This window comes from Physeter macrocephalus, chromosome 5, assembly GCF_002837175.3.
Source record: "Physeter macrocephalus isolate SW-GA chromosome 5, ASM283717v5, whole genome shotgun sequence".
Taxonomy (NCBI): Eukaryota; Metazoa; Chordata; class Mammalia; order Artiodactyla; family Physeteridae; genus Physeter; species Physeter macrocephalus.
The window spans coordinates 44314252-44339856 of record NC_041218.1 but is presented as its reverse complement, the minus strand read 5'-3'; the positions used below and the strand labels follow the sequence as shown (position 1 = coordinate 44339856).

The window sequence follows — 25605 nt, the reverse complement described above, 5'->3', positions numbered from 1 at the left end:
AACAGTCAGTGGTGCCCAGATCCCTAGTACCTGCTGGACATTTTCCCATGGAATCGAATTGATCATAGATAGAATTCGGTGGAAACTCGTTTGAGAGAAATCCCAAACTAAGATTGCTGTAGGGATTTTGAAAATTTAGTGCAAAAATCACAAATTTTCCGAACTGTGATTTAAAAAGGTCTTAGCAAAAGTGAATAAATACCACATGACATTTTCAAAGGTCCCCAAACAAAACTAATTTCATGAATAAAAGTAATAGGCTTTTGCAGGTGTCTTTGGAATGTTTCTATAGTTAAGTGCAAAATGGACAAGGCTACATTGAGGCATTTTTTATTATGAATCAGAGCAACATTATCAAAGAACCTGAGTAATATAAAATCTTACCATAGTAAACTTTCAGGTTTGCTCTATGAAACTGTTAATGGCGCTTTAAAAAATATTATGATATAATTTAATCCCTTAGATCTTCAAGAAAAATATTTCCTTTTTTCACTAAATTTTTGATGTCTGTTTTGTCATTGAAGTACAGCTGTGGAGTGGTGGCCTTGTTGTCTGAAATTATGGGTTCAGGTCTCCTCAGGGCCACCTTGTAGCTGTGCAACACTCAGCAGCCACCTTAGTCTCTCTGAGCCTTAGTCGTGGGTACTGGGCAAGTCACAATGGTATGTGTGCCCTTCAGCTTCATTTCTAAAGAGGAATCATAATGCAGAACCCATCTGTTTGCTGTAGCCATTAACTGAGATGATATGTATGGATTAAATGTGCTGGTGTTTGTGAAAGACCTTTGTAAACAGTGTAAGTGGAATTATTATTATTAAGGGCCAGAACTGGAATGGAAGGAAGTAAGGTGTATGCTATACACCAGTTTTTAACATATACTTTAATGAGTATATTTTTTAGGAATGATAGTGTAGTGGTTCCCATGCCTCCTTTCATAGTTGTGTGGCTCTGGGTGAGTTGCCTGATATTTCTGTATCTCGACATCAATGTTTTCATCATAGGGCTTTTGTCAGAACTGTGAGTCAAAACATGTAAAATTCTTAAAACAGGGTCTGGTAGATGGGAAGCACTTCAGAAATGACAGCTACTGCCGCTACCTAAATGCTATGCAATTACTGCCTATCCTATACTTCTAAGAAGTGATTACATAGACTACTGCAAGACTTCTAAGAAATGATTTAATGGACTACCACTTTTATTTCAATTTATTGTCCATTCCTATGACATGTGTTTACTCTGAACTTCTGTCAGGGCAGACAATGGAAGTTCAGTAGAAGCGACTGCTATCTTTTCCATAAAAGACAGCAAACCCGGGAAGTATTTGGGGCTCAGCAAGATGGGCTGCTCCTCTATTTTTCATCTTCAAAAGTTCACCTGTTTGATTGGTGTCCATCTCCAGACAGCTAATCACAACGTTGGTTTCACAGTGAGGCCTTGCTGTCCTTTGGGGTATTTGCCATTGAACGAGGAAGTGGCAGGTAGGAGGCAGAAATGTAAAACTAATTACTGGTAGACCCACCCAGACAGACACGTCAGAGTCCTCCCCATTTAATTTAATTTATTTATTTAGTTTTACTTTAAACATTTTTAAAAAATTTTTTATTTTTTAATTTAATTTTACTTTTGGCCGTGAGGCACGCCTGGCGGGATCTTAGTTCCCTGGCAGGGATGGAACTTGCGCCTTTGGCAGCGAAAGCGCGGAGTCCTAACCACCGGACCTCCAGGGAATTGCCCTCCCCGTTTTAGAACGTGCAGGTTCCTGCCATCTGCCCAGCCACCGTCCCTCTGTGGATATCCTTGGTGTATCGGGTGATCCCAGATTAACTGAGGTGACTGGATTTGGACGTGCGGACCCTACGCATTCACAGAGCTTTGTGTGTTTGTTTTCTAGGAATCTGCTTCTTCTCTTTGATAGCACGTTCTGCGTTGTGTGTAGTGAACTTGGGCAGTTTTATCTTATGAGATGAGGTCTTCAAGTGTAAGAACCTTGTCCCCTCATCTCTGGAAGCCCCATAGCTTCAGTGAGAGGTCCACAACCTTGGGACTTGAGTGGGAGTCAGGCTGGAGTTTCCTGTTTATAATTTGGGTTGTTAACACTTGGGATCGCTCCTCCCCCGCCCCCCAAGAATGGAACTGCAAGTTCCAAAACAGGATTCTCCCAGAGAGTTTGTCACAGAAGGTCAACCCCCTCTATAAAAGACATCCTAAATAATCATTACAAAAAACTTTTTTTTCCTTTGAAAGGAATGTACTCACATTTGAAAACTAGAATCATATAGACATGAAGACCTGCTTTTATTTGCACCAGAAGGAACATTCCCTCTTATAGAAATATCCTGCTGTCGAAAGCAGCCTTGTAGGTGACAATGCAGGAGGTGCCCAAGAGGGGAGGATCGGGGATTATCTCAGTTCTGCTTTCAAAAATCACAATGAAAAAATGCCTCGGATCCCTGTGGCTGATATTCCCCATCATTTCCTCCCCCTTTCAGTGAGGCTAACTCCGAAACCTTGACATAAGCCTCAGTGTTTATATTAGGTTTTGGATGTTAGCTCCCTTGGCTTCTGGGAGCCGACTCTGTTGAAAATTATGTTTTTCCTTTAAGGACAAAGGCCTTATTGTATGTACACGTCGGGCAGTGTAATGAGTTTTTTTGTTGCTTTTTCTTTCAAATGTTAGGTAATGGGTGGGACTAACCCAGATCTTCCACACGAGAAGCCCAAAGGTCTATAATCTGAATGGCAATTTGAAGGTTTCACACAGGTAACTCAACAAGAGAAAATGAGAGGGTGGGACAAGTGGCATCTTCCCTGACCAGAGCATGTCTCCCGAATGCCCTGCTTTGATGGAATAACCATAAAACGGCTCTGGGAGAGGATCTGCAACATAAGTCATGATACCCCAGGGACACTTCAAAGAGAATCACAGTGACGGAGATAACAATCCTCACATTTTCGCTCATAAAAGCACGCATTTCCAAAATAACTCTTGTATTCTTGGTCAACTAAATAGATTTTGGCCAGATGGTTTTTTCATCGCTGCAAAGGCTGTCAGGCGTATGCTGAGCATCTTATTTGGAGATGCTGTGTGGTGGACTGTCTGCTTGGGCTGCTGGCCTCTGCAGCTGTGGGTGACCTCAGAAGACTATTTCCAGGAGAGATAGAGCTGGCCTTCTGAGAGGAGGCAGGAAAACTAGAAGGCCCAAAGCTGTTCTTACATTCATTTGGGCCTCATTGAGAGGCATTTTTAGCATCTTTGTCTTAATTTTTTTCCCTCTCTCTCTGTAAAAAAAATTGTTCGAGCCTATTCTCTTAGGTTCCTCTTGGGGGCAAATCTGCAGACTGCAGCATTAGCAGTAAAGTTTCTTTAACCACTCACTGCTTTCCTTTTAGTGAGCAAAGTAGTGACATGTGCATTCTTTTCCGTATTTATTCTTAGAACTTCTTATTTAAAAAATACTGGGGGATTCCTTTTCCATTTTATTTTCTAATTGAACAGAAGTGTTTGAGCCAAGATAGGACGATTGCTCCCTCTGGGTTCAGAGGGCAGGGCTGCATCTGGCCAGTGGCCTGTGGAACTTGCCACTTCTGTCTCCAGGAGAGCCTTGCTGGGCTGTTTGACTGCCTCGTACTGACTCTGTACCCCTCAGAAATTCACGAATTCTAGAAGCTCTCACAGCCTGCTGGGTCTCTCCTGCTTCGTGGATTTATAGAGCAAAAGCGGTAGCATCATGACATTCACACACCAGTGTTTCTAGGTCTCAGGGGGATGCTATTTTCCTGGATGAGAACCCTAATCAGATATTCTTCCACTTGAGAGCTGCTATGCCATGTACCTGGGTTTATGCTCCTTGAGGGGAACAGGTCTATTAGAATTGAGATGCGGTGATTTCCTGTTTTTAAGCACACGTGAAACAGTGGTTCCGGGACCCAGTGGGACCCACCAGAGGTCAACTTGCAGGCACAATAGGTGAGCACCCAGACAGAAATTCGTTTCCCCTGAGAGGTGAATTTGGGGAGTAGCTGGATGGCAGGGAAGGGGGCAAAGTCTGCTTTTTCAGTGAGCGTCATCAGTTAGTTCCAGGGTGGCTTCTGTGGGAAGAACTGGCGTTTCTTTTTTCCCTCTGGGATGTGCATGTACAAGACAATAGTGGCTTCCTTTCCCTTGTGATTGCCTGTGTGCATGTAGGGAACTAGTCGGGATTTATTTAAAAATGTGATTTTTGTTTGTTTGTTTCTGTTTCGTGTAAGCCATACACCGGGCAAGGGCAAAGAGACATTTGCTTAAAGTATTTTACACACCAGTTGGCCAAGTTACAGAAATATAGAGCTCCCAGATTTTGGCATTAGATTGAAGTATATGAAATTTTGGATATTTGGTGTTGACCTATTAAAACAGCAATTTCTTGTGGTACAACCCAAGATGTACTTTGAGCACCTGGAGAATTTTTCACTGGACATAGTTCTCCTGGCAGGTTGTTGCAATGTATCTTAATGAGGGGGCCTTTACATTCAGGGTGAATTGACGCTGGGTTCACAAACTAAAAATAAAATGTGGTGATATAGGAAAACGTAATACCTCTTAATCTCTGAGCCCCCAGCTCTGAATTAGTGGGCTCCTCTACACATCCTCAGGACCCTCTGATGGTGGCGTGGGGAGGGGGAAGGGAGGGAAGCAGTATTCACCTTGGTCAGTGTGAGGGGGCACATGGTGGGTGCCCTGCAGGAAACGTGGGAACCGAGTTGCAGGACCGACCGAAGTAGAAAAATGATTGATGGCTATTAAACTCAGCACATATGTATTGAGCATTTATGTTAATAGTGGCCCGAGGCACTGTGGGATTGGAAAAAGCTCTTTTTTACATGAACAAAAAGAGATTAAATTATGTTCCAGATAGTTTTGAAGTTATTGCTTTCGAGTTCTTTGAAAATTGATGAACTCGTGCAGGCCATAGATATTAACTCTTGGTTGGAGAGTCTGTTTAATCAGAACAAATTATTATTCCTTGACTGTGCTGGATGGCGTATGTGTATATACGCACGTATATACGTGCATTGTATATGTAGGTATTTAATATGAAATTTGGATCATGGATTTAGCTTGCAAATGACTTTCTCTCATTAGAGAGTCTCAAATGAAGTGTGAAAATGTGATTGAACCAGAGGTTGTGTACATGTTGGGGGAGACCCTTATAGCAGAGCTTTGAGCACTGGTGACAAGGGACACACAGTTGCGTTCCCATCACTGCCAGCCTCTCCCTCCTCCTCCCTCCCCACCCACCCACTTCAGTCTGATGATGTGTCTTCTCTCACACAGTTGCTGGTCATTAACAAGTCAGTGGTAAGAATTCTGACACCAGCAGAGGTGACTCTCTCTTTTTTTTTTAATGTGCACAGGAACCCCCAGGGAGCTTGTTAAAAATGCAGATTCTGAGGTTCTACTCCAGAGATTCTGATTCAGTAGATCTGGCAGAGACCTGAGAATCCCCATATTTAATAAACTCTTCCAGCGACTCCATGCAGGAGCCAGTATTTGAAAAACTCTTCCCAACTGAGGTTAGTGGAAAGAGAAGGATATATGAATATAACCATAAATATAGGTAAATTCCCCAATGAAGCGACTTGCTCACTAGTGGTCAGGTACATTTGAAATTCTGTTATTGGTACCAAACTTATCCATAGGTCAACTCTCATTTATGTAACACTATTTTTGTGGACCTTTCACGCAGTTATCTTGTACATTAGCTATCTTTATTGAAGTGCTACTTTTTCTCTTTGTGTCCTCTCCACTATCGAGCCTCCCCTGGTCACTTGATCAGAATTAGTCACTTGTTTCTTAGAAGCCTCGTGTTGATTTCTCATATTATAACCCTTACTCCTGCCTACCCTGTAGTTTCATTAATTATTTACATGACTATCTCCCTACTGGACTTCAGGCTTCTTCTCACCGTCACTCAAAGCATCTCGAAGAGCACCTCTCATGTGGTAAGTCTCAATAACTATTTTACAAATCAACACCATGTTCTTAAATTGGGGGTAGCCTGACCTTCATCTTTCTCAAAGCCACGCTGTGAGGGAGAGAAGGCCTTCTCAAGAAACCTGTTTCACAGTCGAGATAATTAAGGCTCGGAAAAGCAAAGCAAGGCAAAGCTCACACTGTTAATCAGTGAGAGTTGGCACTTCAATTCAAATACGGGAATGCTGACCCATCCTGGGTAGACTCCACTGAGATATCTCTCAGAGAATGTTTTCTGACCACAAGTGTTGAGAAAGCACCCCAAGGGGGTGAGTGAGAGAGACCCAGCAAATAACTTCCCTGGGGATTATGTTTTTAACAGTCCTTGTGGTCCAGTGAAGTAGAGTCCTGACTGGCCCCTTTGGGTGGGACAGGCTGACCCTCTAGGTTGGTGCTAGCCTTTCCATGAGATGGATTCCCACAGGGATACACTCCGTTTCCTGTGGTCTTTCTATGACGGACAGCAGCTGCAGGGTGAAGCTGATATGACGTATGTTTGTTGCTTCTCCAGCATGAGCCAACTAGATGTAGCAATTTGACAGAACAGCCAGGGTTTTATGACAGACTTGCTGGGATCCAGCAGCATCTGGAGGAACCAGAGGCAAGCAATGAAGAGCTGAGGGCCAGGTGAAGCTGGATTTAGAGATACGCCCCATACCAGCCCCTTTCGTTCCCAAACCTCTGTAACAGAAGCTGTTTCCTTCTGCTGACAACTTCTGCCCGGCAGCCCCCTTCCTCATCCAGAATGGACTCATTCTGGGAGGAAATGTTAGTTCTTTCTGTTCTCTTGATGCCCCCCCAATTTCTGCCCACATTTTCCTTTCCCTGATCAGGAGAGTATAAAGTCAGGCTGACAAGGTTCTGATTCATGTTGCCTTCACATAATTCTGGTCACGTTGCTAAACGACTTTCCATACTTTTAATGAGAATCCTTTTTAAAAAGAGTTCTTTTTGTTTTTAAATTAGCCTGGCATTCCATTGTTCCAGGGTTCCACCTTTATCATTTCCATCTTTATTATTTTTTACCATGTTATTTTCTTTCTCTGTTATTATCCCGGCGTTTCCGTGATGTCACCACTCCCCAAGTTTTGTATCTTGTTTTTCTCAGTTTCAGTTTTTAATTCTTGGTCCCAGCCTGATAATGAAATGCACAAACAATTACAGTGGGGTGGTGGTTCTTCCTACACACCCCATGTGGGCCAGACATTTGAGGGATGGACAGTCCAGTGGGGAGCTCTGTGGAGGCCAGAGGAGGACCACTTGTGATAATGACCAAGCGGTGGAGAAAAGGATTGCTGGGAATAGCTAAAGCACTAGCTAGAGCAGTGCCAAGCACCCAGGTAGGGGTTTAGTAAATGTTTTTCACTAATGATGGTGTGCTGATAGCATTTAGCCTGGTGGAGAGAATGCCGGCGGGGAACTTTAACGGCCTTCAAGGACATATTTATGGGAATAAATACGATGTTGAAAGGACAGAGAGGAGTACAAACCCCAAATTTGCAACACAGCCTCAGTTCCAGCTTCTCCGCTGGCTGCTCACTGCCTCTTGCTCACTTTCAGAGTGAGCCTCAATGTGGTTGTGGGGTCTTGGCTTCCCTGCTTCTTGGCCAGTGCCTGCCTGTGACCGCAGGCCTCTTCCCTAGATCTCTAAATCCTAGTTACCCTGCTGTAGATGAGATCACACTCCTAGCTTTGAGCCACGTTTGTTAGGATCAGAAATTGAAAGCAGGGTCTTACTATGGACTCTGTTCATTTCAGGGTTTTGGCTTTAGATCTTAGTACAACTGAGAAGAAAATTTAAAATGAGGGATTTTCCTGTTCCTTTTCTTTTTTTTACTCCTAGGGGTTTAATGTTCTCTCACTCCCACACCCATCTTTAACACTCGCCTCCCATTTGGTCACTGGTCTCTGGTAGGTCCAAGCTCCCTTAGGACACTGGTCCTAGAACTTTTCCTTGGCATTCTTAGATCTTCTAGGCAGTCAGCATTTTCCTAAACTTGAGTCTGTTCCCTTGGAGATGTATCTTGGCAGGCATGGTGGTTATTAGCACCAGGGGTAAAGAGTGGCCAGCAGTAGCCAAGACAGCATCTCTTGTGAGCCTTAAATGGTGGACAGCGACAGCTGTCCCAAAGCATCTCGGTCTGTAGGTATCTGACACAGTGGCAGGTGCTGAGAGAAGGTGACCTCTGGTGGTCACTGGGTTAATAATCTCAGCCAGCGATCGTGTACAGTTGTGGGCATTTGCGCCTGTGGGTGGGTGTGGGTGTGTATAAGGACTTACAGGTATAGAGATCTCTCAGCATTTGAATGATGGGTTTATAAGAATTTTGTTTATTTGGCTACTCTTTCTTAGACCTTTTTATGCTGGATCTTCCTTATCTTTTTGAACTTTAAATATTGGAGGGCCCCAGGATTCATTCGATCAAGACGTTTCTCTATTTACACTCCTTCCCTAGGTGATTTTTATACAGATTCATGGCTTAAAAAATACATATATGCTGAAAGTTCCCACATTTATGTTCCCAGTTCCCTTACCCTTCAAGGGCAGACTTGTAAATTCAAATGTCTACTTGGTACCTCCAAGCATCTCAAACTTCAAATGGCCCAAACAGAGATCTCATTTTCCACCCCTCCTCCAAATCTCTTTTCCCCCAGCCAGCAATGTCGGCTGCACTGCTCCATTCTCTTAGGCCATCAGCCATGATGTCCTGGATTCCTCTTTCTCTTACATCCTACTAGCAAATCTTGATGGCAAAACCTTGAAAATATACCTGATAATATCTAACTATCTCCATGATCACTTTTGCCTCTGGACAATATATTATCAAGCAGTGGCCATTGAAAACTATATATCCAATTTTTTTGCTTATTTACAAAAAATCCTACAGTGGCTTCTCAGCTGACTTGGCATACAGTCTGAAGTCTAACTACAAGGCCCTGCAGGATCTGGCTTCTGATGCTGTCTCTGGCCCCACCCCCCAAAGCATCTTCCCCTCCTGGTCTGCTACTCCTGCATGATCCCCAGCACCTTCTCAACAAGGGCGTCTGCTCTTTCCTGTCCCTGGAACACACTTGTTCAATATATTTACACATTCTCATTTCTTCACTCTGGCCTCTGAGGAAATGTTTCCTTATTAGAGGGCCTTTGTTCCGACCACCCTTCCCCAATAGTACACACCCTGTCATTCTGTTCCCTTGTCCTGCTTCCTTTTCTCCAAAGCCCTCATCAGTGGCCATTGTATCACGTGTGCCTTTGTTTCTTGAAGGCCTCCCTACTAGAATGTCAGCTCTGTGAGGATGTGGACTCTCCCGTTCATGCCGTATCCCAGGGCCTGGGACAGTGCTGGGTCCTTCCAGTGAGTACCTGTATCAGTTGGATGACTGAGTATATGCCGTGTTTAATTTAATTTAATTTTAAGATTCAGTTTAATTGAATCAATTCATTTTTAAGTAATTAATTCAATTAATTAATGGTGTGTAATTTTTTGATTCTATAATTTGAAGATCTAATTCTCTTCCTCAAAAATAAATTATGAATTTTCCTTTCTACTCTAAACTCTGCTTTTTCTGTAATGAAGACTTGCCATTTTCATGGCTCACGTTACTTTGCATATCAAGTCGGATGGTGGGGATATTGTATAGATACACTGACAAAGATGAAAAGCTATCTCCAATGAACCAAATATATAAAATTGTAGTAAAATATATAATAAGCAATAATAATTATAAAATAAAATGTGCCCTATGGAAAACTGGTTTTAAAAGTAGATATTACTGCTCACACTTGGTAGCATAATGATGATTGGTTTTGTAATGTAAATTAAAATTCAGCATGCTGGTATTTTACACTTTACCTAAAACATGTTATGGAAGAAAGACTAGCAAAGTGTGTTAAATATTACAATTTCATAGAGCAAGAAAAAAGTGGCACAAAGTATTTCCCATGATATGCATAAGACAGGCTGCTCTACTGTAGGCAATGCCCAGCCATGTCGCTGCACCTACCTTGGAGGGCACTAGGATGGCATCACTGAAGGAGATCCCTTTTGAGGGCTGTCAGATCCCAAGGGTCTGACATAGGTAGGTCAAATTCTGTCTCAGTGAGAGAACTGTATGACAAAACTTTTCTGAGGCTCATTCAGTGGCCCACCTAGTGTCTGAAGAACCAGGAGGATTTGGATGCTCTCTGGGAGTTTATGGCTGTGGAATTTGGTTGAAACAGACCTTTGCCTCCTCTGAACTCATGACTAGGACTGCATCCACTCATGCTGCAGCGTGTGAGGTGCTTTTGCCGTGTTTATGCTCTGGCCCCTCTCCCTCTTGGACTGGAAGCTCTTCTAGGGCAGAGGATGGATCTGATTCATATGTTCTGTTCTCAGCAAAAACCTGGCACAGTGCCTGGCCCATGGCAGGGACTCAACAATATTTGTTAAACAGGTCCATGGATTTTTATTCAGATAGATTTGAATTTTGCGGTGCAAAGGTTTAACCTACAGAAAAATCCAAGTTCGTAGCCAAGATGTCACATTTTCTAAAGACCATTTGTGTTCTGTTGACATTTTTGTCTTATTTTAGATGTTAAAGCTTTGGAGAAGCTGTCCTATGATGAAACCCTTTTAAAAAGGCAATGATGAAGGGTAATAATCATGGCCAAGCGTGTCTTTTTTAAAATGGGGCACATGTTGTGAATCCCTTTAGCAACAAGTGTATGTTAATGGTGTTTTCTGGGTGATCGGTCATTTTCATTCCTTTATAACACCTTAATCAGAATAGGGTTATATGCAAAATTGGCATTCATTCATTAATGAGTTTGAATGTGGAAGCTAGTGGATTAAACTTACATTCTAAACCTGTGAAATAAATCTGTGGCTTCTCCAGTTCTTTCTGACATCTGCATGTGGCCCTTGGGGAAGACTTGGTGAAGAGAACATGCTGTTAATGGCCCTGGTGAATGAGTCAGACCAACCCTAGGTCTTCACAGGCTTGCCTTCGTATGGGGGATGCTGTCTGAGGCTGGCTTTTTCAGTTCTGTGAACTTCCATCTGGCCAGAGGACCCCTGCCCCCTTGCCCCCCTGCCTGACATTCCTCAGGCTGAGCGGCCACTCTCTGCCGTCAGTACCAGTGTGAATACAGCCCAGGAGCAGGGATGTTTCCATCACCTGATGCATCAGACAGTCTTTACCGTTATCAGTAGGCAGGACGGCAGGAACCAGCTCTAAAGCCTCTGCCACCCCAGGGGTCCCTTTGAAAGCCTCTGTGATTGCTGGTGGTCGGGGTCAATTGTACAGATGTCTTTAAAAGTGTCTCACTAGTGACCAGAAAGTTACTTTGTCAAGACGACAGATGGGCTGCGAGCAGTTCCTCTACCCTGCCTATTCCCTGTGATGTCAGCTCCATTCACTTGTCAAGATCAGGTATTTTTGTAGCTCCCGACAGCGTGCAGGCTTTCATGGGCAACCCGTGAAAAATTTTCTGTTCTCTTCTGTGCAAAATCTGCTCAGTGGCTTGCTGTTGACCCACAGGAATGAGGGGGCCTTTGAGGACCTGGTGAGTCCTACTCACTGTGGGCGGAAGGCTCAGGGAGGAGACACCTACAGACGAGAGGGCGACAGCCCTCCAAGGCTGGTCTTAAGAAGAAGTGGTTTGTCACCACCAATCACCCTGGCTGGACACAAATGGGATGTAAGACATTAGGTTCTGTGTTTGGGATGTGTTCGCTCTTCATTGCCAGAGAATCATCTGTGTGTACGATTAAAAGGGTCCGTTGAGTTCACAGCTTCTTTGGATAGCTGGGGAGCCCAGCTTGTTATATTGTGATGAGTCAGAAAAGGGACTGCCGAATTAACATCTCCAGGTAGCCTTCCTTAACACCATATCACGACCTTTCCTATGGAAGTGACTCCAATTTTATTGTTATTTTTAACTCCTTAACCCTCATTCCTTGCTTCCTCTGATGCCCCTGCCAACCTGGCCGGCAGTCTCTGTGCTGTCCCGGAGACTGGGAGGCCTGGCTAATGCCCTCTGATGATGCCCTCTAATGTCGATCCTGCTGGTGGTTGGGGTCAGACCCTCATCCTCTTCTCGCTAGTTCTAAAGAACTCACCAGAAAGGCATAAAAATATTCACAGATTTTCACCCCACCTCCCTTTTTTGTTTTTCTTCTGGGGCAGAGGAAAAAGCTGATTCATTACTTGTCATGTGCTGAAGGGTGCCCGTAGTGTAAAATAATCAACGGTCTTGGGAGAGGTAGCTGGGCCACTTGCACACGAGGCTGTATTACTTTGCAGCCTGTGTTCCTCTTCACCCTGGGTTCATATCTTCTTCCCGTGCGGGAGTCTGTGGATGTTTTCTCTGCAGCCCTGACTCCACGCCACATCCCAGCTGTGTGAGTCCCTTTCGATTGGGAGGAGAAAAGGGTAGACTCGGGAATGTGGATCACATGAAGGAAGGCTGCTGACATTCACTCCTCTCAGTTCACATACCTGGCTCCCGTCCCCTGGCAGAAGGGGACACAGTCTACCCTCTGATTTTCCAGCCTGCGTCTGGGAGCCTGAGTGGTGTCACAGAGCTGCATCTGTGACAGGGTCCCCTGCACTCAGTCACTGGCTGTTTTGTGTCCAATCCATTCCAGTTACATTAATGTAGTGGTGCCAGCAGATCCCTTGCTTATACGATGTACGGTATAATAAAAACCAGGCAGTGCTACTTTCTTTGGGCTACTATTTTTATTTGGTGGTTATTTCTTTTGTGTTCTGCCTTCGCTAATGTTTTGGTTCTATTTCAAAATATGATTAAACAGAATGAGGAGCTGTTTGACACTGACCTGTTTTAAATCAGAGCTGTACTTGTGTAGCTGGGACAGTCTAATGGTCTGTGTTCCTTTGTTCTGAGAGTTCCTTGAAAAGGCCAAAGAAAAAAAGCCAGACCTAAATCTTTAGATGGCTTAGGACCCCCAAACAATCCCTCCAACAAACTAAAGTCTGTTAAAAAATAATTGAAATGTTAGGTAAGTTAAATTAAAAAAAGGGCCTCCTTATTAATCCCCTGTTGCTTCTGCTGGCACGTGTCATATTTTCAAGGTACAGTATCAGGAGAACGCTGTCATTTAGTGACATATTAGGGCCATATATCATGAGAACATCGTCTTGGTAGAGGATACGGGTACTAAAAGACACGATTCTGGCCAGACAGAGCAACAGGGGGTCTTACTTCTTTTCTCCAACCCCTTGTACTCCCCCCTGCCTTTTTCTTTAATCTCCCTCTGTGTTGCAGAGAAGTGAATTTCTTCATGGGATATGACTTGTTGCAAAATAATCGTGGGGCCCCAGTGGGCTTCATAAAGTCTTTTAAATGGCTGGGCTTCAAGGGCAGCTTTGTTCAGAGTTTGCACCATTAGCTGGGCCAGGGGAGGCCACGTTTGCCAGGGTCCAGGTCTCTGGGGTAAAGGCTCACCGAGCCTAGACTGGGAGAAGAAAGAATAACACTCCCAGATGGAGTGTGATAAATTGTGTGATGTTTTGCAAGATGCTTTCACATAAAGACTCCAAAAGTGTGGCTGTGGGATGCTGCCAGCCTCCTAGGTGAGTACCCCTTGCCCCCGCCCTGGCTCAATTCAAGAAAGAAACCTGAGGACTTGGAGGCTTTGGGTCCAGGCTCTGGTCTGTCTGGCAAATGACAGGGCACTCAGAGACTGAGACTTGTTTTGAGTTTTTAAGTCAGAGACTTCATCTGTCTTTCCTCAAAGGCACTATTTTTACTCTTGTGTTAAAAATGAAATCACAAACTAAGGTTTATAATGGTCTGAAAATGGAGAGTGCTTAACAAAGGCAAACGTTTAAATTTCTTGGCTGCAAGGAAGAGATGGCTCATCTTAGCCTCTAAACCAAGCAGTATGCCATAGTGATGAAATCACCGACTGTGATATCAGCGAGTCCTGGGTTTGAATCTCTGCCGTGGTGAAGCTCCGCAAGCCATTTAACCCGAGTCTCAGTTCTACCCATAAAATAGGGGTAAATCAGTGCGTTCCTCAGGATTGTTGTGAGAGTTAAAAAAGACATAATACACAAAACGCGTTCAGCGCAGTCTGGCAAATAATAGATTTTCCATAAATGTCAGGTGCTATTATTCTGAATAGTTCAGCAACCTGCCTGGAAAACTATTATTGCCACTTCATTGTTTGGTTAGAGATGGATCAGCTCTGTGACTTGACTTTGGTTATTGAAGGGATTTGCAAAAGTGGTGGCGATTGGGGAAGTGATTCAGAAAGATCTGGAAATGTTACTTTACATTAAAAGCAAGGGCCATTGACCAAAGATATTTTAAAATAAACAGAAACGTAAGAGACTTCATTGCCGCAGACCTGTATTACAGGAAATGCTAAAGAAAGTTCTTCAAGCTGTAGGGAAATAATATGAGAGGGAAACTTGTATTTTACAGGAAGTAATGTAAAACATCAGAAATGGTAGATATCTGTATAAATAAAAAAGGCTATGTTTCCTCTCAACTTGATTAAAATACATGACTCTTTACAGCAAATAATAAAGTAAAAGCAAGGGCCATTGACACCTCCCATATCTTGTACTGACCTCACTCAGTTGGGGAAGAGAAGAGATCTCAGCTGGGAAATTTGGGTTTTTTTCCCTATCAAACGCACTTTCTTCGCTTTAGAAATGGTTTTGTTAGTGTTTTTATCAACTTTCGTTGAGCTGAGAGACATGGCCCAGAGCCTCGTACTTGTACACTAAGGCTTCAGAGTGTCCCAAACTGCCTTTCCTTTTCTTTTTTTTTTCCTCCCAGCTCTTTCTGTGCAGGAGTTATGGAGAAGTCAGTTGTACTATCAGTAACAAAGAAGAAGCAAGTCAAAGCTTAATTAAAATAATAAATCATCAATCACATTTACTACTGCCATTGGCAACCACTGAGCTATCTCAGTCTCTTCCCCCGCTTCCCAGCCCCCCCACCCCCCAGTGATTATTTTCTAAGAGATTAAGAACAGATTTTGTCCAGAGGAGACCAGCTGGAGCACGTACAAACTTGCGTTGCCTCCTTTCTGAGGCTCACGCTCCCTTGCAAAGGATTTCCCCGGACCACATGTTCCAGAGAGGGAATCACTTTACTTTTTGGATTCTCAAAACCGGTGACATCAATGGAGCCTGCCCCCTCTGGATCTTTTCTTTCAGTTTTTGTCTACATCTCTGCATTCTAGAACTGTAACGTTTTGCAGTTAGAGCTGTTTATTTGAGTTTTGACCCATCCCTTCTGTGGCATCTTTCACAGGTTACCTTCTAACAGGGCAGGGAACATGGCGGGAGACCTCACATGTCCGGCCCAGGTGGCCTGTCTTTCCAGAAAATTTCCAGACTCGCTCAACTACATACTAATCTAATCCTGAACTCTCAACGATCATGTAGGAGCTAACCTAATGTTAATATGATGCACCCATAAATTTTAACGCTGTGTTTTAGCAACTAACCTCCCTGGCTATCCTCTTAATCCAGGTCTGGGAACCAGGTTCTCTTCCCAAGTTCATTGCTAGCTAGCTCTGAGAGACCTGAGACACTTAACTTCATTGTGTGCCATTCCTCCGACTGCAAATCTTAGGAAACCTGTGAGGATTAATGAAATAATGTCTGCAGAGCTCTTTAGAAGAAAAGTGCTATGTAAACATGAAGTATTATTCTTCTGTTTATGAGACATTTTATAATATTGCCTAGGAGATATTGTGACCGGTGTTCGAAAGTACCATAAAGTTCCTTTTTGGCTCTTTTGGGGCTGGAATTGGGTTACAATGGATCACTTCAAGGAAAAGTTGACCTCTTTGACTACATGTGTGGGGAGACCGGGAATTCCAAGGAGAATACATGCACTGATGTTGGATCACCTTCCTCCTTGGGCAACTTGACACAAAACATCTGTATTCCTAAAAACAAATTCCGCTGGGAGCAATTTTGAGACTCTCAAATGGCGAAACACTACCGTGTGGGCACTTCAGACAAATTCTGTAATAAAGAGAATTTGATTAAGGGTCTTAGTGCCCTATTTATGCTCACTGACCACGATAGCTTTTGAGTCAAGGTGGAATTCTTTGCTGTAGTTCTCACTTGGTGCCATAAGTTACACTGCAGTGTTTGTGTGATCCGCTAACGTCTGATGTCTTGTCCCTTCTAATCACGTGTACGTATCTAGACCATAGACAGGAAGCTTGCTGCGTGGTTTCTTTCTTGTTCCCACAGCACTGGGTGCAATGGCACATGGGCCAGCCTTTGGTCCAGCTGCTTTAGAACTTCCACTCCTTTACCTCTCCGAGTCACTGTGCTGGGTATCCATCCCCTGACAGTAGCTGATGACAGAGCGAACGCCTTATTCAGAATTAATATGGGTCCAGCCCCATGGATATTTGCATTTTGATAGGGGAATCCATCTATAGGGCCCCTCCCTAAGAAAGACTACAGTGAGGAAATGACAGGGGTGTGTGCATATATGCAGCAAGGCAGGGTAGTCTGGAGGGTTTTTAATTTAGGAAAGAGAGTCGCTTCTACCTCTTTATCCTCTCTAATGATATCACCTGGCCCATGTGCTTTATCGACATATTTTGTTGTTCATTTGGGGCAGAAAAAAATATTACAACTTCACGGCCTTGATTTTCTGAAAATGGATTTGGCACTTAGAATTTGCAAGTTCGCCAAATGACCGCTATTTGCCTCCAAGGCAGGCTTTGCTTTCATAAAAGCCAAGGATGGAAGGAAAATAACACCATCTTCTAGAGGAAGAGACTCATGTGGTCTGCCACCTTCCTAATATGGCTAATCACATGGAGGATCAGCAGGCAAGGCACCAGGTATTTTCATTTTCCTTCTTATTTCAAGAGATCTGTGTTGCTGTTTCATAGTCTAGAAATACAGCATCTGCCAGCCGATGTTTCTCCCTCATCACTCTCATCATATCAGCTGCTGTGTTGTCCTCTCCAGATTTTTTATTTTATTATTATGTTTAAATATAAATGAAAGGTCAGGTAATACTTTCCATAGTCCGTAATAGGATTGCGCCTGAAAGAATCTTAGAAAAAAAATATCTTCAAGACATTGGCTTGAAATAAAAGCGTCTCAAAAACTTTTTTTTTCTCGTTGAGAAAAGCAGACAGGAAAATCTCACAATGGCGATTTGCTATCTTCTCTAACCAGCCCCCCACCCCGCCAAATCAGCGAGAGATCATTTCCCTCCATGCCAGACACTGAAAAATGCTCAGGAGGCACTGGCGGGTCTCTTGGCACATTTCCTAAGCCCAGGGAACTCTGTGCTGCCATCTAGTGGCAGATCTTAGATACAGCAAGCTGGCTGCTGGAATCCTGTTTGAACTTGGCTGCACCGGAGCTGTGGTTTGGCTCGCATCCTTATAGAGCTTTGTTGCCAGCCATGTAAGTTTTTTTCTTTATTATTCCCTATGTCCCTCTTTTCTTTTTGCTTGTTGGCACTTCGTTTCATGTGCCCCCAGAGGCTGTGTTTTGAATTTTGATATATTTGGTCTTTCTGAAAGGAGGCAATAATGCAAACAGATGCCTTTGACAACAGGTAAATCACAGGCTGGCTGACCCTAGAAAGTGGTAAACATGGAGAGACAGAGACTGAGAATGAAAAGTGTGATGGTGTTTATTTCTTGTAGGCACTGGCTAGGTTGGTTTTTAAGAATGTTCTGACATTTTCCTCCAGAGCATTTTACCACCATTTCTGTGGCTTAGATTTGGGGAGACTCAAACTCAGGCTGGAATCTTGGGGAAAATTTGCTTGGGGATGTGAGTCTGGCTGTCAGAGGTGTGATAGGCATAGATACCTATCAATATACAAAATAGTGCATCTTTCCTTGTTACCAGAAAACAGCTGGTGTTTGGAGACCTTCCCACGGTTGGTGATGACACAGCTCCTTGGAGTTATTCAGCTCTTGTTAGAGAGCTCATTTCACATATGTGGAACCACCTGGAAGGTATTAATCTCTCCTGGGGCCTTAGGACTATGACATTCTTTAGTTCTTGTGTGTATCCTGCATGCTGGGAGGTAGCAAAGTGCAGCATTTAAGCACGTGCCTTTGGAGTCGGACCTCTATTTGTATTCCAGCTCTGCCTCTTGTGTGACCTGGGCAAGTTTACTAACGTTGGTTCCTCATCTGTAAAATGGGGATGATGTGGAATTTTTTTTGTGAAATAACGCATATACTATTCTTAGCACAGAGCCTGATACATAGAAAGTGTTCAGTAAGTGTGAGTCAGTGTCAGAAAACATTTTGTGAATGAAAACGTGAACCGAATGAGTCGTGACCTTGAGTAAGACCAGAGGACACTTGGTGCACGTGGGGATGAGGCGGCCAGTGGCGAGGGAGTCCTGAAGGCACGGCTTTGTGTGGGCCCCTTCTCACCAGAGCTGCTGGCTTGAAGACCAGTGGTTTTTTTTGTTTGTTTGTTTGTTTGTTTGTTTGCGGTACGCGGGCTTCTCACTGTTGTGGCCTCTCCCGCTGCGGAGCACAGGCTCCGGACGCGCAGGCTCAGCGGCCACGGCTCACGGGCCCAGCCGCTCCGCGGCATGTGGGATCTTCCCGGACGTGGACACGAACCCGTGTCCCCTGCATCGGCAGGCGGATTCTCAACCACTGCGCCACCAGGGAAGCCCGAAGACCAGTGTTTTTGTCTCTTGACAAAATCAGGGAAAGCAAAGTGAGTGGTCTTAATTAACCTGTGCTTGAATTTACTCTGTCGCTGCTGGACTCAATTAAGAAGATGGAAGAATCAGCCTCTCAGCAGTGATTCTCTGCAGTTTTTCTTTCTTTCTTTGAGGGCTTGGGATTCTGAGCTTGTGCTCCGTATCCATGCAACCAGGCAGCTGGGAAACGATCAGGTCTGGCAGCTCTGTACCAGCGTGACCCTTGGTAGATATAAAAAATCTCCAAGTGTTATCAGAAGGGGGAAAAAAAACCTCACTAAACCTATAGCTAAGGTTTAGGTTTATTCTCTCTGTGCGAGTGTGTGTGTGTGTGTGCGCGTGTGTGTGTATGTGTGTGTGAGTACACAAAAAATTCCAGAAGTGAATCTACAAATCATCTGGTTGAAATAAATTTTCTGCTGAACTATAATTACGAGCTATTTATTATGGATCTTGGGATCTTGCTGTGGATTTTGACTGGCTGTTAGGTTTCTAATTTAGCAAAGAATTCCTATATGTAAGAGACTGTGTCTTCTTATACATTAGACCCCAAATTTTGACTTCACACCCACTCTGACTACTGTTAGAGTTTTTACTTCCTTGTGTCTGAGGAGTCTTCCTTTTAGAGAGGAGATGCACTTGGGGGTTGGGGGGTGGCTTTTCCTTAAGGCTGCAGCCAGCTTTGCTGAATGCATAAAGCCGAGGTAACAGATGCTCTGAGGTAATGCCCTGGGTAGGGCAGCTGGTATCAAACTATGGCTTCGAGTGACTGCACTTTGCAAAGCTAAGTCACTGTTCATAATGCCAAGCAGCACAGACACCTGATCGTTGTTCTCGATTACTTTGGTGGTGGCAAAAGGGCACTATTAATTTTTAAGAATATACTTCTTTAATTTGAATTGTGACCATAATTATGAATTACGTTTGTATTTAAGAAAAAAATATGAACATAAATCAAAGGGCCATGACCTAACAGTGAGTCATGAGGCCACCGTTATTATGAAGAAGAGAGGGTGAGGGAAGGAGAGTTGCAGGGCTCGGAGCCAGGATACCTGCGTTAAGGTTGCAGGCAGCTGTTCACTCCGGGACTGTGGACAGCTCCCGAGCCTGCCTCAGCCCCGCTGGTACTAAGAACGCTCCCCGCACAGCGGTGGTTCTCAGCCTGGGCTGCACACTGGAATTACCTGGGGAGCCTGGTCCTGAGATAAATCAGATCTGAGCTTCAGGGAATGGGAGACAGTGCCGGGCTTTGTTAAGAACTGCACACGGGTTCTGATTAGCCGCCAAGGGTGAGGATCACTGCTCCATAGGATTTTTTTTTTTTTTTTTTTGTGGTATGCGGGCCTCCCTCTGTTGTGGCCTCTCCCGTTGCGGAGCACAGGCTCCGGACGCGCAGGCTCAGCGGCCATGGCTCACGGGCCCAGCCTCTCCGCGGCATGTGGGATCTTCCCGGACCGGGGCACGAACCCAGTTCCCCTGCATTGGCAGGCGGACGCGCAACCACTGCGCCACCAGGGAAGCCCCTGCTCCATAGGATTTTAAGGAGTCAGTGAGATTAGCCCTATGAGAACCTTTATCACATAACACACACCAAAAAGGGGGAAAGAAAAGGAGACTGGATTACTCAGGTCAACCACACCTTACAATCAGACACCAGTAACCAATAAACGAAAAAACAGAAGGTCTGCACACCGGCCCTGCAGGAGTGGGTACAGTGGCTGAGAACTGATGCTCGTTCTTTGAGTGGCCAGGCAGGTGTTGGGACGGCCCCATCAGTGTGTTTACCACATTGGCCTCGGTAATGATGGCCGTTTTCTACGTGGGGACGTTTGAGCAGGACCGATCGGGGTGGGCTCATTATTCCCATGCTTCAGTGGCCTTGCAAAGCCATCAGCGCAGTGAGACAACAAGACTGTGTAGAAATAGAGCTGTTGGAATGGCGAGGCTCACCCGTGCCCAGGCTCCATATACCTTACTCTGGGGGAGGGGTGATTGGTGAGTTGGAGGGAGTGGGGTTCTGGGACTCTCGGAGGTTCTGCTCATTCAAAAAAGGAGAAGGTGACAATCTGGACTCATTTTAGAATCATTTTAGCCCCTGGGAACATCTTGAGGGGCTTTGCAACTCCTAGGGAACTGGAGGGCAGCACAGAAGGTGACATGTTTTATCTGAGAACTGCTTTAGAGCTAGAATTTGGTGTATGGGCTCAGCTTGGACCCCAGGTCCCCAACACACACACACACACACACACTTAAACACTCTCACAGCCGTCACCCCCTCACACCCCTCCTTGGTGCTGGAATAGAAATGCGGAGATCTTCCTTACTCTTGACATTGAAGCATACTGGTTACACTTGTGAATCTTCCCAAGGTCATTGTCAGGGCTGAGTCAGGATTTCTCCTGCATGTATTCCAGGAGGGTTCTGAATTCATCTCGAGGTCAGAGGGCTGATCAGTTGCTCCTCTCTGATCTCTCCCTAAATCAGGCAATGAATGTGGCCATCCCAGCCTTAACTCAGGGTAGGGCGTGGGCATTGTACACATTTGTGAGCTTGATATTGAAATCCACCTCTGCCACTGCAAAGCTGTATGATCTTGAAAAAGTCATAGACCTTCTCTGAACAGCAATTTTCCTGTTTATAAACAAGAGATAGTGATAATACTTATCTCACAGCATTTTAATAGGAATGAAAGTCACAGCACCTAGCATTTAGTAGAACCTTGTTACAGCTCCAATCTCGCTGAAGTGTTGTGACATAGTAGTTTTGGTTCATGTGCATCCTGTTCTCCAAACAGGTATATGCATCATATTTGGATCTTCTTGAAGTCATTTTAACAGCTAACTTTTCAGGATAAAACCAAAGATGCAAATGCTCACCACACTGTCATTAGCATAAGTGCTAATATAATGCAGCTGTCCCACAGCTATAAAACACTGACTCCTGTGTCTCTGCTTGGCATAGGGAATATTATTTTTTCTCTTACTGAGCCGATTCAATACTCAACTTTGTCATTATTTGAGTTGGAACTTTAGATTGCTGCATTTTAATGCACTCTACTATTAAGGATTGTTGGACGGCCGTGTGCAAATATTTTTGTTCTCACGATGCAGTCCTGGCCCAGGTAGCCCAATGGGCAAAATATGATTTACACAAATATTATCATTTCTAGTGTGTACTAAAAAGAAACCTTAGAGCAGGCGGGAGAAAGCCTCTCTCTCTCGGAGTTCAGTTATCTAGGTTAATTTGGCTGGTAAAGAAGGGGCTTTTCATCCCCTTTCATCTGCCCCGAATCTCAATCTATTCCTGGAAGGATATTTTTGTTCCAGAAAGAGCACAATCTCATTTGCTATCACAGAGTTTTCTCGCCAAGATGAAGGCAATATAGGAAGAGGGAAGCTAGGAAAACCTCAGCCATGTGCTAGGATTCTGGGGATTCTGTTTTGAAGTTGATTTCAAATGTTTCTCGTCCTTTTTGCCTAGAACAAGGAAGTGACCTGTAAGAGAGAGAAGTGCCCAGTGCTGTCGAGAGACTGTGCCCTGGCCATCAAGCAGAGGGGAGCCTGTTGCGAGCGGTGCAAAGGTAATTTATGTTTTGGCTGCCTTTTCTGGCTGTTCCTGCAGGTATTTTAATTTCTCTTTCTCTCACCTTTCTCTTCACTCAGCTCTTGGCTGGGGTGCAAGTGGGTGTTGGGAGGGAAGCTGCTGTGTGTGTGAGTGTTGGGGGCTTGGTAGTAAGGGGGGGGTCCTCGTAGTGGGGGATGAAAGTATGGCGAGCATCTACATCGTTGGTTTATTTTCTGAGGCAAGTTGTTAAAATGCCACAGAAGAGATGTAAACATGATGCCTCTGCAGGTTGGTACACACGCACGCAAGCCTGTTCTGTCACGAAGTTTCAACACTCAGTGTTTCCAGGCTCTACGCTTGCCCTGCCCACCTCTGCCAGAGGAGTCTTTTAGACCAATTTTTATCATTTTGGTCCCTATTAAAGTTTTTTCTTTCCTTCCAAATTAAATCTAAGTCCTTCCCTTTGTCTTTGAAGCATCTCTAAAATGCCCTTACTCCACCCCCATCTCCTGTGGCCTTCCGGCACGCCTGTCTCTCTCAAACACACTGTTCTAGGTGCCTCTGCCTTAGCTCAGGTCTTTCCCCCAACCTGCCCAGATGCTGCCTGTGCTCAAGGTCCCCCAGCCCTCATCCGTCACTTTCCTGGTCACGTTTCCATGGCATCCAGAAGTTCACACAGATACTTCAGTGATGTGCTTTTTCATTGTCTTGTTTGTGTTCAGTAGGTCCTCAGCTCCTCAGGACAGGAGCCAGGTCACGCTCTGATGTCACCTAGTGTATGTCAGTGTATGCAGTGTGGTCCCCCAGAGGTCAAAACGAGCACAGTGGTTCAGGATGTGGGCTCTGGAGTCACACTACCAAGTCCAAATCCAGCAGTCCTGGGTTGCAAAGAGATTTCTCACCCTGAAGATGCATTCTGGGTTGCAGAGTGTTCCCCAAAAGTTCATGTCCACTAGGAACCTCAGAATGTGACCTTAATTGGACATGGGATCTTTGGAGATGTAATTAGTTAAGATAAGGTCATACTGGATTAGGGTGGCTGCAAATCCAATATGACTGGTGTCTTTATATGAAGAGCAGACAGAGACACACGGAGAAGGTGGCTGTATAACAAGAGGGGCAGGTACAGATGCCTGGGCTCTGTTGCTGAGATTCAGATTCACTTGCCCTGGGGCGGGGGGCTGAGGCATCTGTCTTTTGAAGAAGCTCCCGGGAGATTTAATGTGCAGCCTGGGTGGGAACCTCTGAAAGAGATCTTGACCAGGTGATTTCTGCCCCCACAGAAGAATATCCTTTTTTGGAGCTGCAAAGGGGAGGCTCCCTTCTGTAGAGCTCTCAAAAGGAGCTCCATAGAAACCAAGTAAACTAAAGCGCCATTTCTAGTGACAACCCACAAGTCTCTACGCTCAAGGAGGACTTTGAACTTTTCAATGCACACTATTATATGAAATCCACACGTCAAGGATTAATGCCAAGTTGTTTGTGAGTAACTATAGTTATTGTAGTTACTATTTATAGACTTAAACTATAATGTTTAAGTCTATAAATAAATAAGAGGCAGAGAGGTTGGAGTTGTGTTGCCTCAAGCCAAGCAATGCCTTGGGTTACCAGGAGCTGGGAAAAGGCCAGGAGGGTTATTCCCTAGAAGCTTCAGATGGAGCATGGCCCTGCCAACACCTTGATTTTGGACTTCTACTTTCCAGAACTGTGAGAGGATAATACATTTCTGTTGTCTTAAGCCTCCAAGCTGGTGGTAATTTGTCACAGCAGCCTGAGAAACTAATACCCCAACGTTTTCACTTGAGCAGGTAGAGACATGGAACCTCTTTCTACCCCAGTTCCCTCTCCTGTTAAATGAGGATAATAATTGTGTCGGAGGGAGCTAATGGCGAGACACTGTCAATGTGTTTAGCAAAGTGCCTGGCATGCAAACATTTCTCAGTTAATATAATATAGTAGGTGCTCTGTAAATACCTGATGGACTTGACTATAAAAATGCGTCTTCTGAAGCCTTTTGGAGCAGGAGAAATCAACCATTTACTTCTCTCCTCTTTCCTATGGAGTTGGGAGGCGGATGTTTTACTCACGTGATTTCTGAGAGCTATTGATGCAAGACCTGAAATAGTAACTTCTTAGGAGTCTCTCAAGCTGATGGTCAGATAAAGTAATTCCAATTAAGAATACATTACTGGGACTTCCCTGGTGGTCCAGTGGTAAAGAATCCAGCTCTCAATGCAGCGGTCGTGGGTTCGATCCCTGGTGGGGGAACTAAGATGCCATGTGCCTCGGGGCAGCTAAACCTGCACACCACGACTACTGAGCTTGCCCGCTTCAATGAGAGAGCCTACGTGCCACAAACTACAGCGCCCACGTGCCCTGGAGTCTGCGGGCCACAACTAGAGAGAGAAAACAAAGGTACAGATGCCTGGGCTCTGTTGCTGAGATTCAGATTCACTTGCCCTGGGGCGGGGGGCTGAGGCATCTGTCTTTTGAAGAAGCTCCCGGGAGATTTAATGTGCAGCCTGGGTGGGAACCTCTGAAAGAGATCTTGACCAGGTGATTTCTGCCCCCACAGAAGAATATCCTTTTTTGGAGCTGCAAAGGGGAGGCTCCCTTCTGTAGAGCTCTCAAAAGGAGCTCCATAGAAACCAAGTAAACTAAAGCGCCATTTCTAGTGACAACCCACAAGTCTCTACGCTCAAGGAGGACTTTGAACTTTTCAATGCACACTATTATATGAAATCCACACGTCAAGGATTAATGCCAAGTTGTTTGTGAGTAACTATAGTTATTGTAGTTACTATTTATAGACTTAAACTATAATGTTTAAGTCTATAAATAAATAAGAGGCAGAGAGGTTGGAGTTGTGTTGCCTCAAGCCAAGCAATGCCTTGGGTTACCAGGAGCTGGGAAAAGGCCAGGAGGGTTATTCCCTAGAAGCTTCAGATGGAGCATGGCCCTGCCAACACCTTGATTTTGGACTTCTACTTTCCAGAACTGTGAGAGGATAATACATTTCTGTTGTCTTAAGCCTCCAAGCTGGTGGTAATTTGTCACAGCAGCCTGAGAAACTAATACCCCAACGTTTTCACTTGAGCAGGTAGAGACATGGAACCTCTTTCTACCCCAGTTCCCTCTCCTGTTAAATGAGGATAATAATTGTGTCGGAGGGAGCTAATGGCGAGACACTGTCAATGTGTTTAGCAAAGTGCCTGGCATGCAAACATTTCTCAGTTAATATAATATAGTAGGTGCTCTGTAAATACCTGATGGACTTGACTATAAAAATGCGTCTTCTGAAGCCTTTTGGAGCAGGAGAAATCAACCATTTACTTCTCTC

General features: G+C 44.6%; 1 protein-coding gene across 2 annotated transcripts in view; it reads left to right on the top strand.

The window, feature by feature from the left end:
- The window catches only part of BMPER (BMP binding endothelial regulator), a 270991-nt gene that overhangs the window by 9019 nt on the left and 236367 nt on the right, over positions 1 to 25605 (top strand). For both annotated transcript variants that reach the window (XM_024130256.1, XM_055084685.1), the window contains exon 3: positions 22182 to 22281. In XM_024130256.1, coding sequence (XP_023986024.1) covers positions 22182 to 22281 — 100 coding nt within the window. The remainder of the gene's footprint in view (positions 1 to 22181; positions 22282 to 25605) is intronic.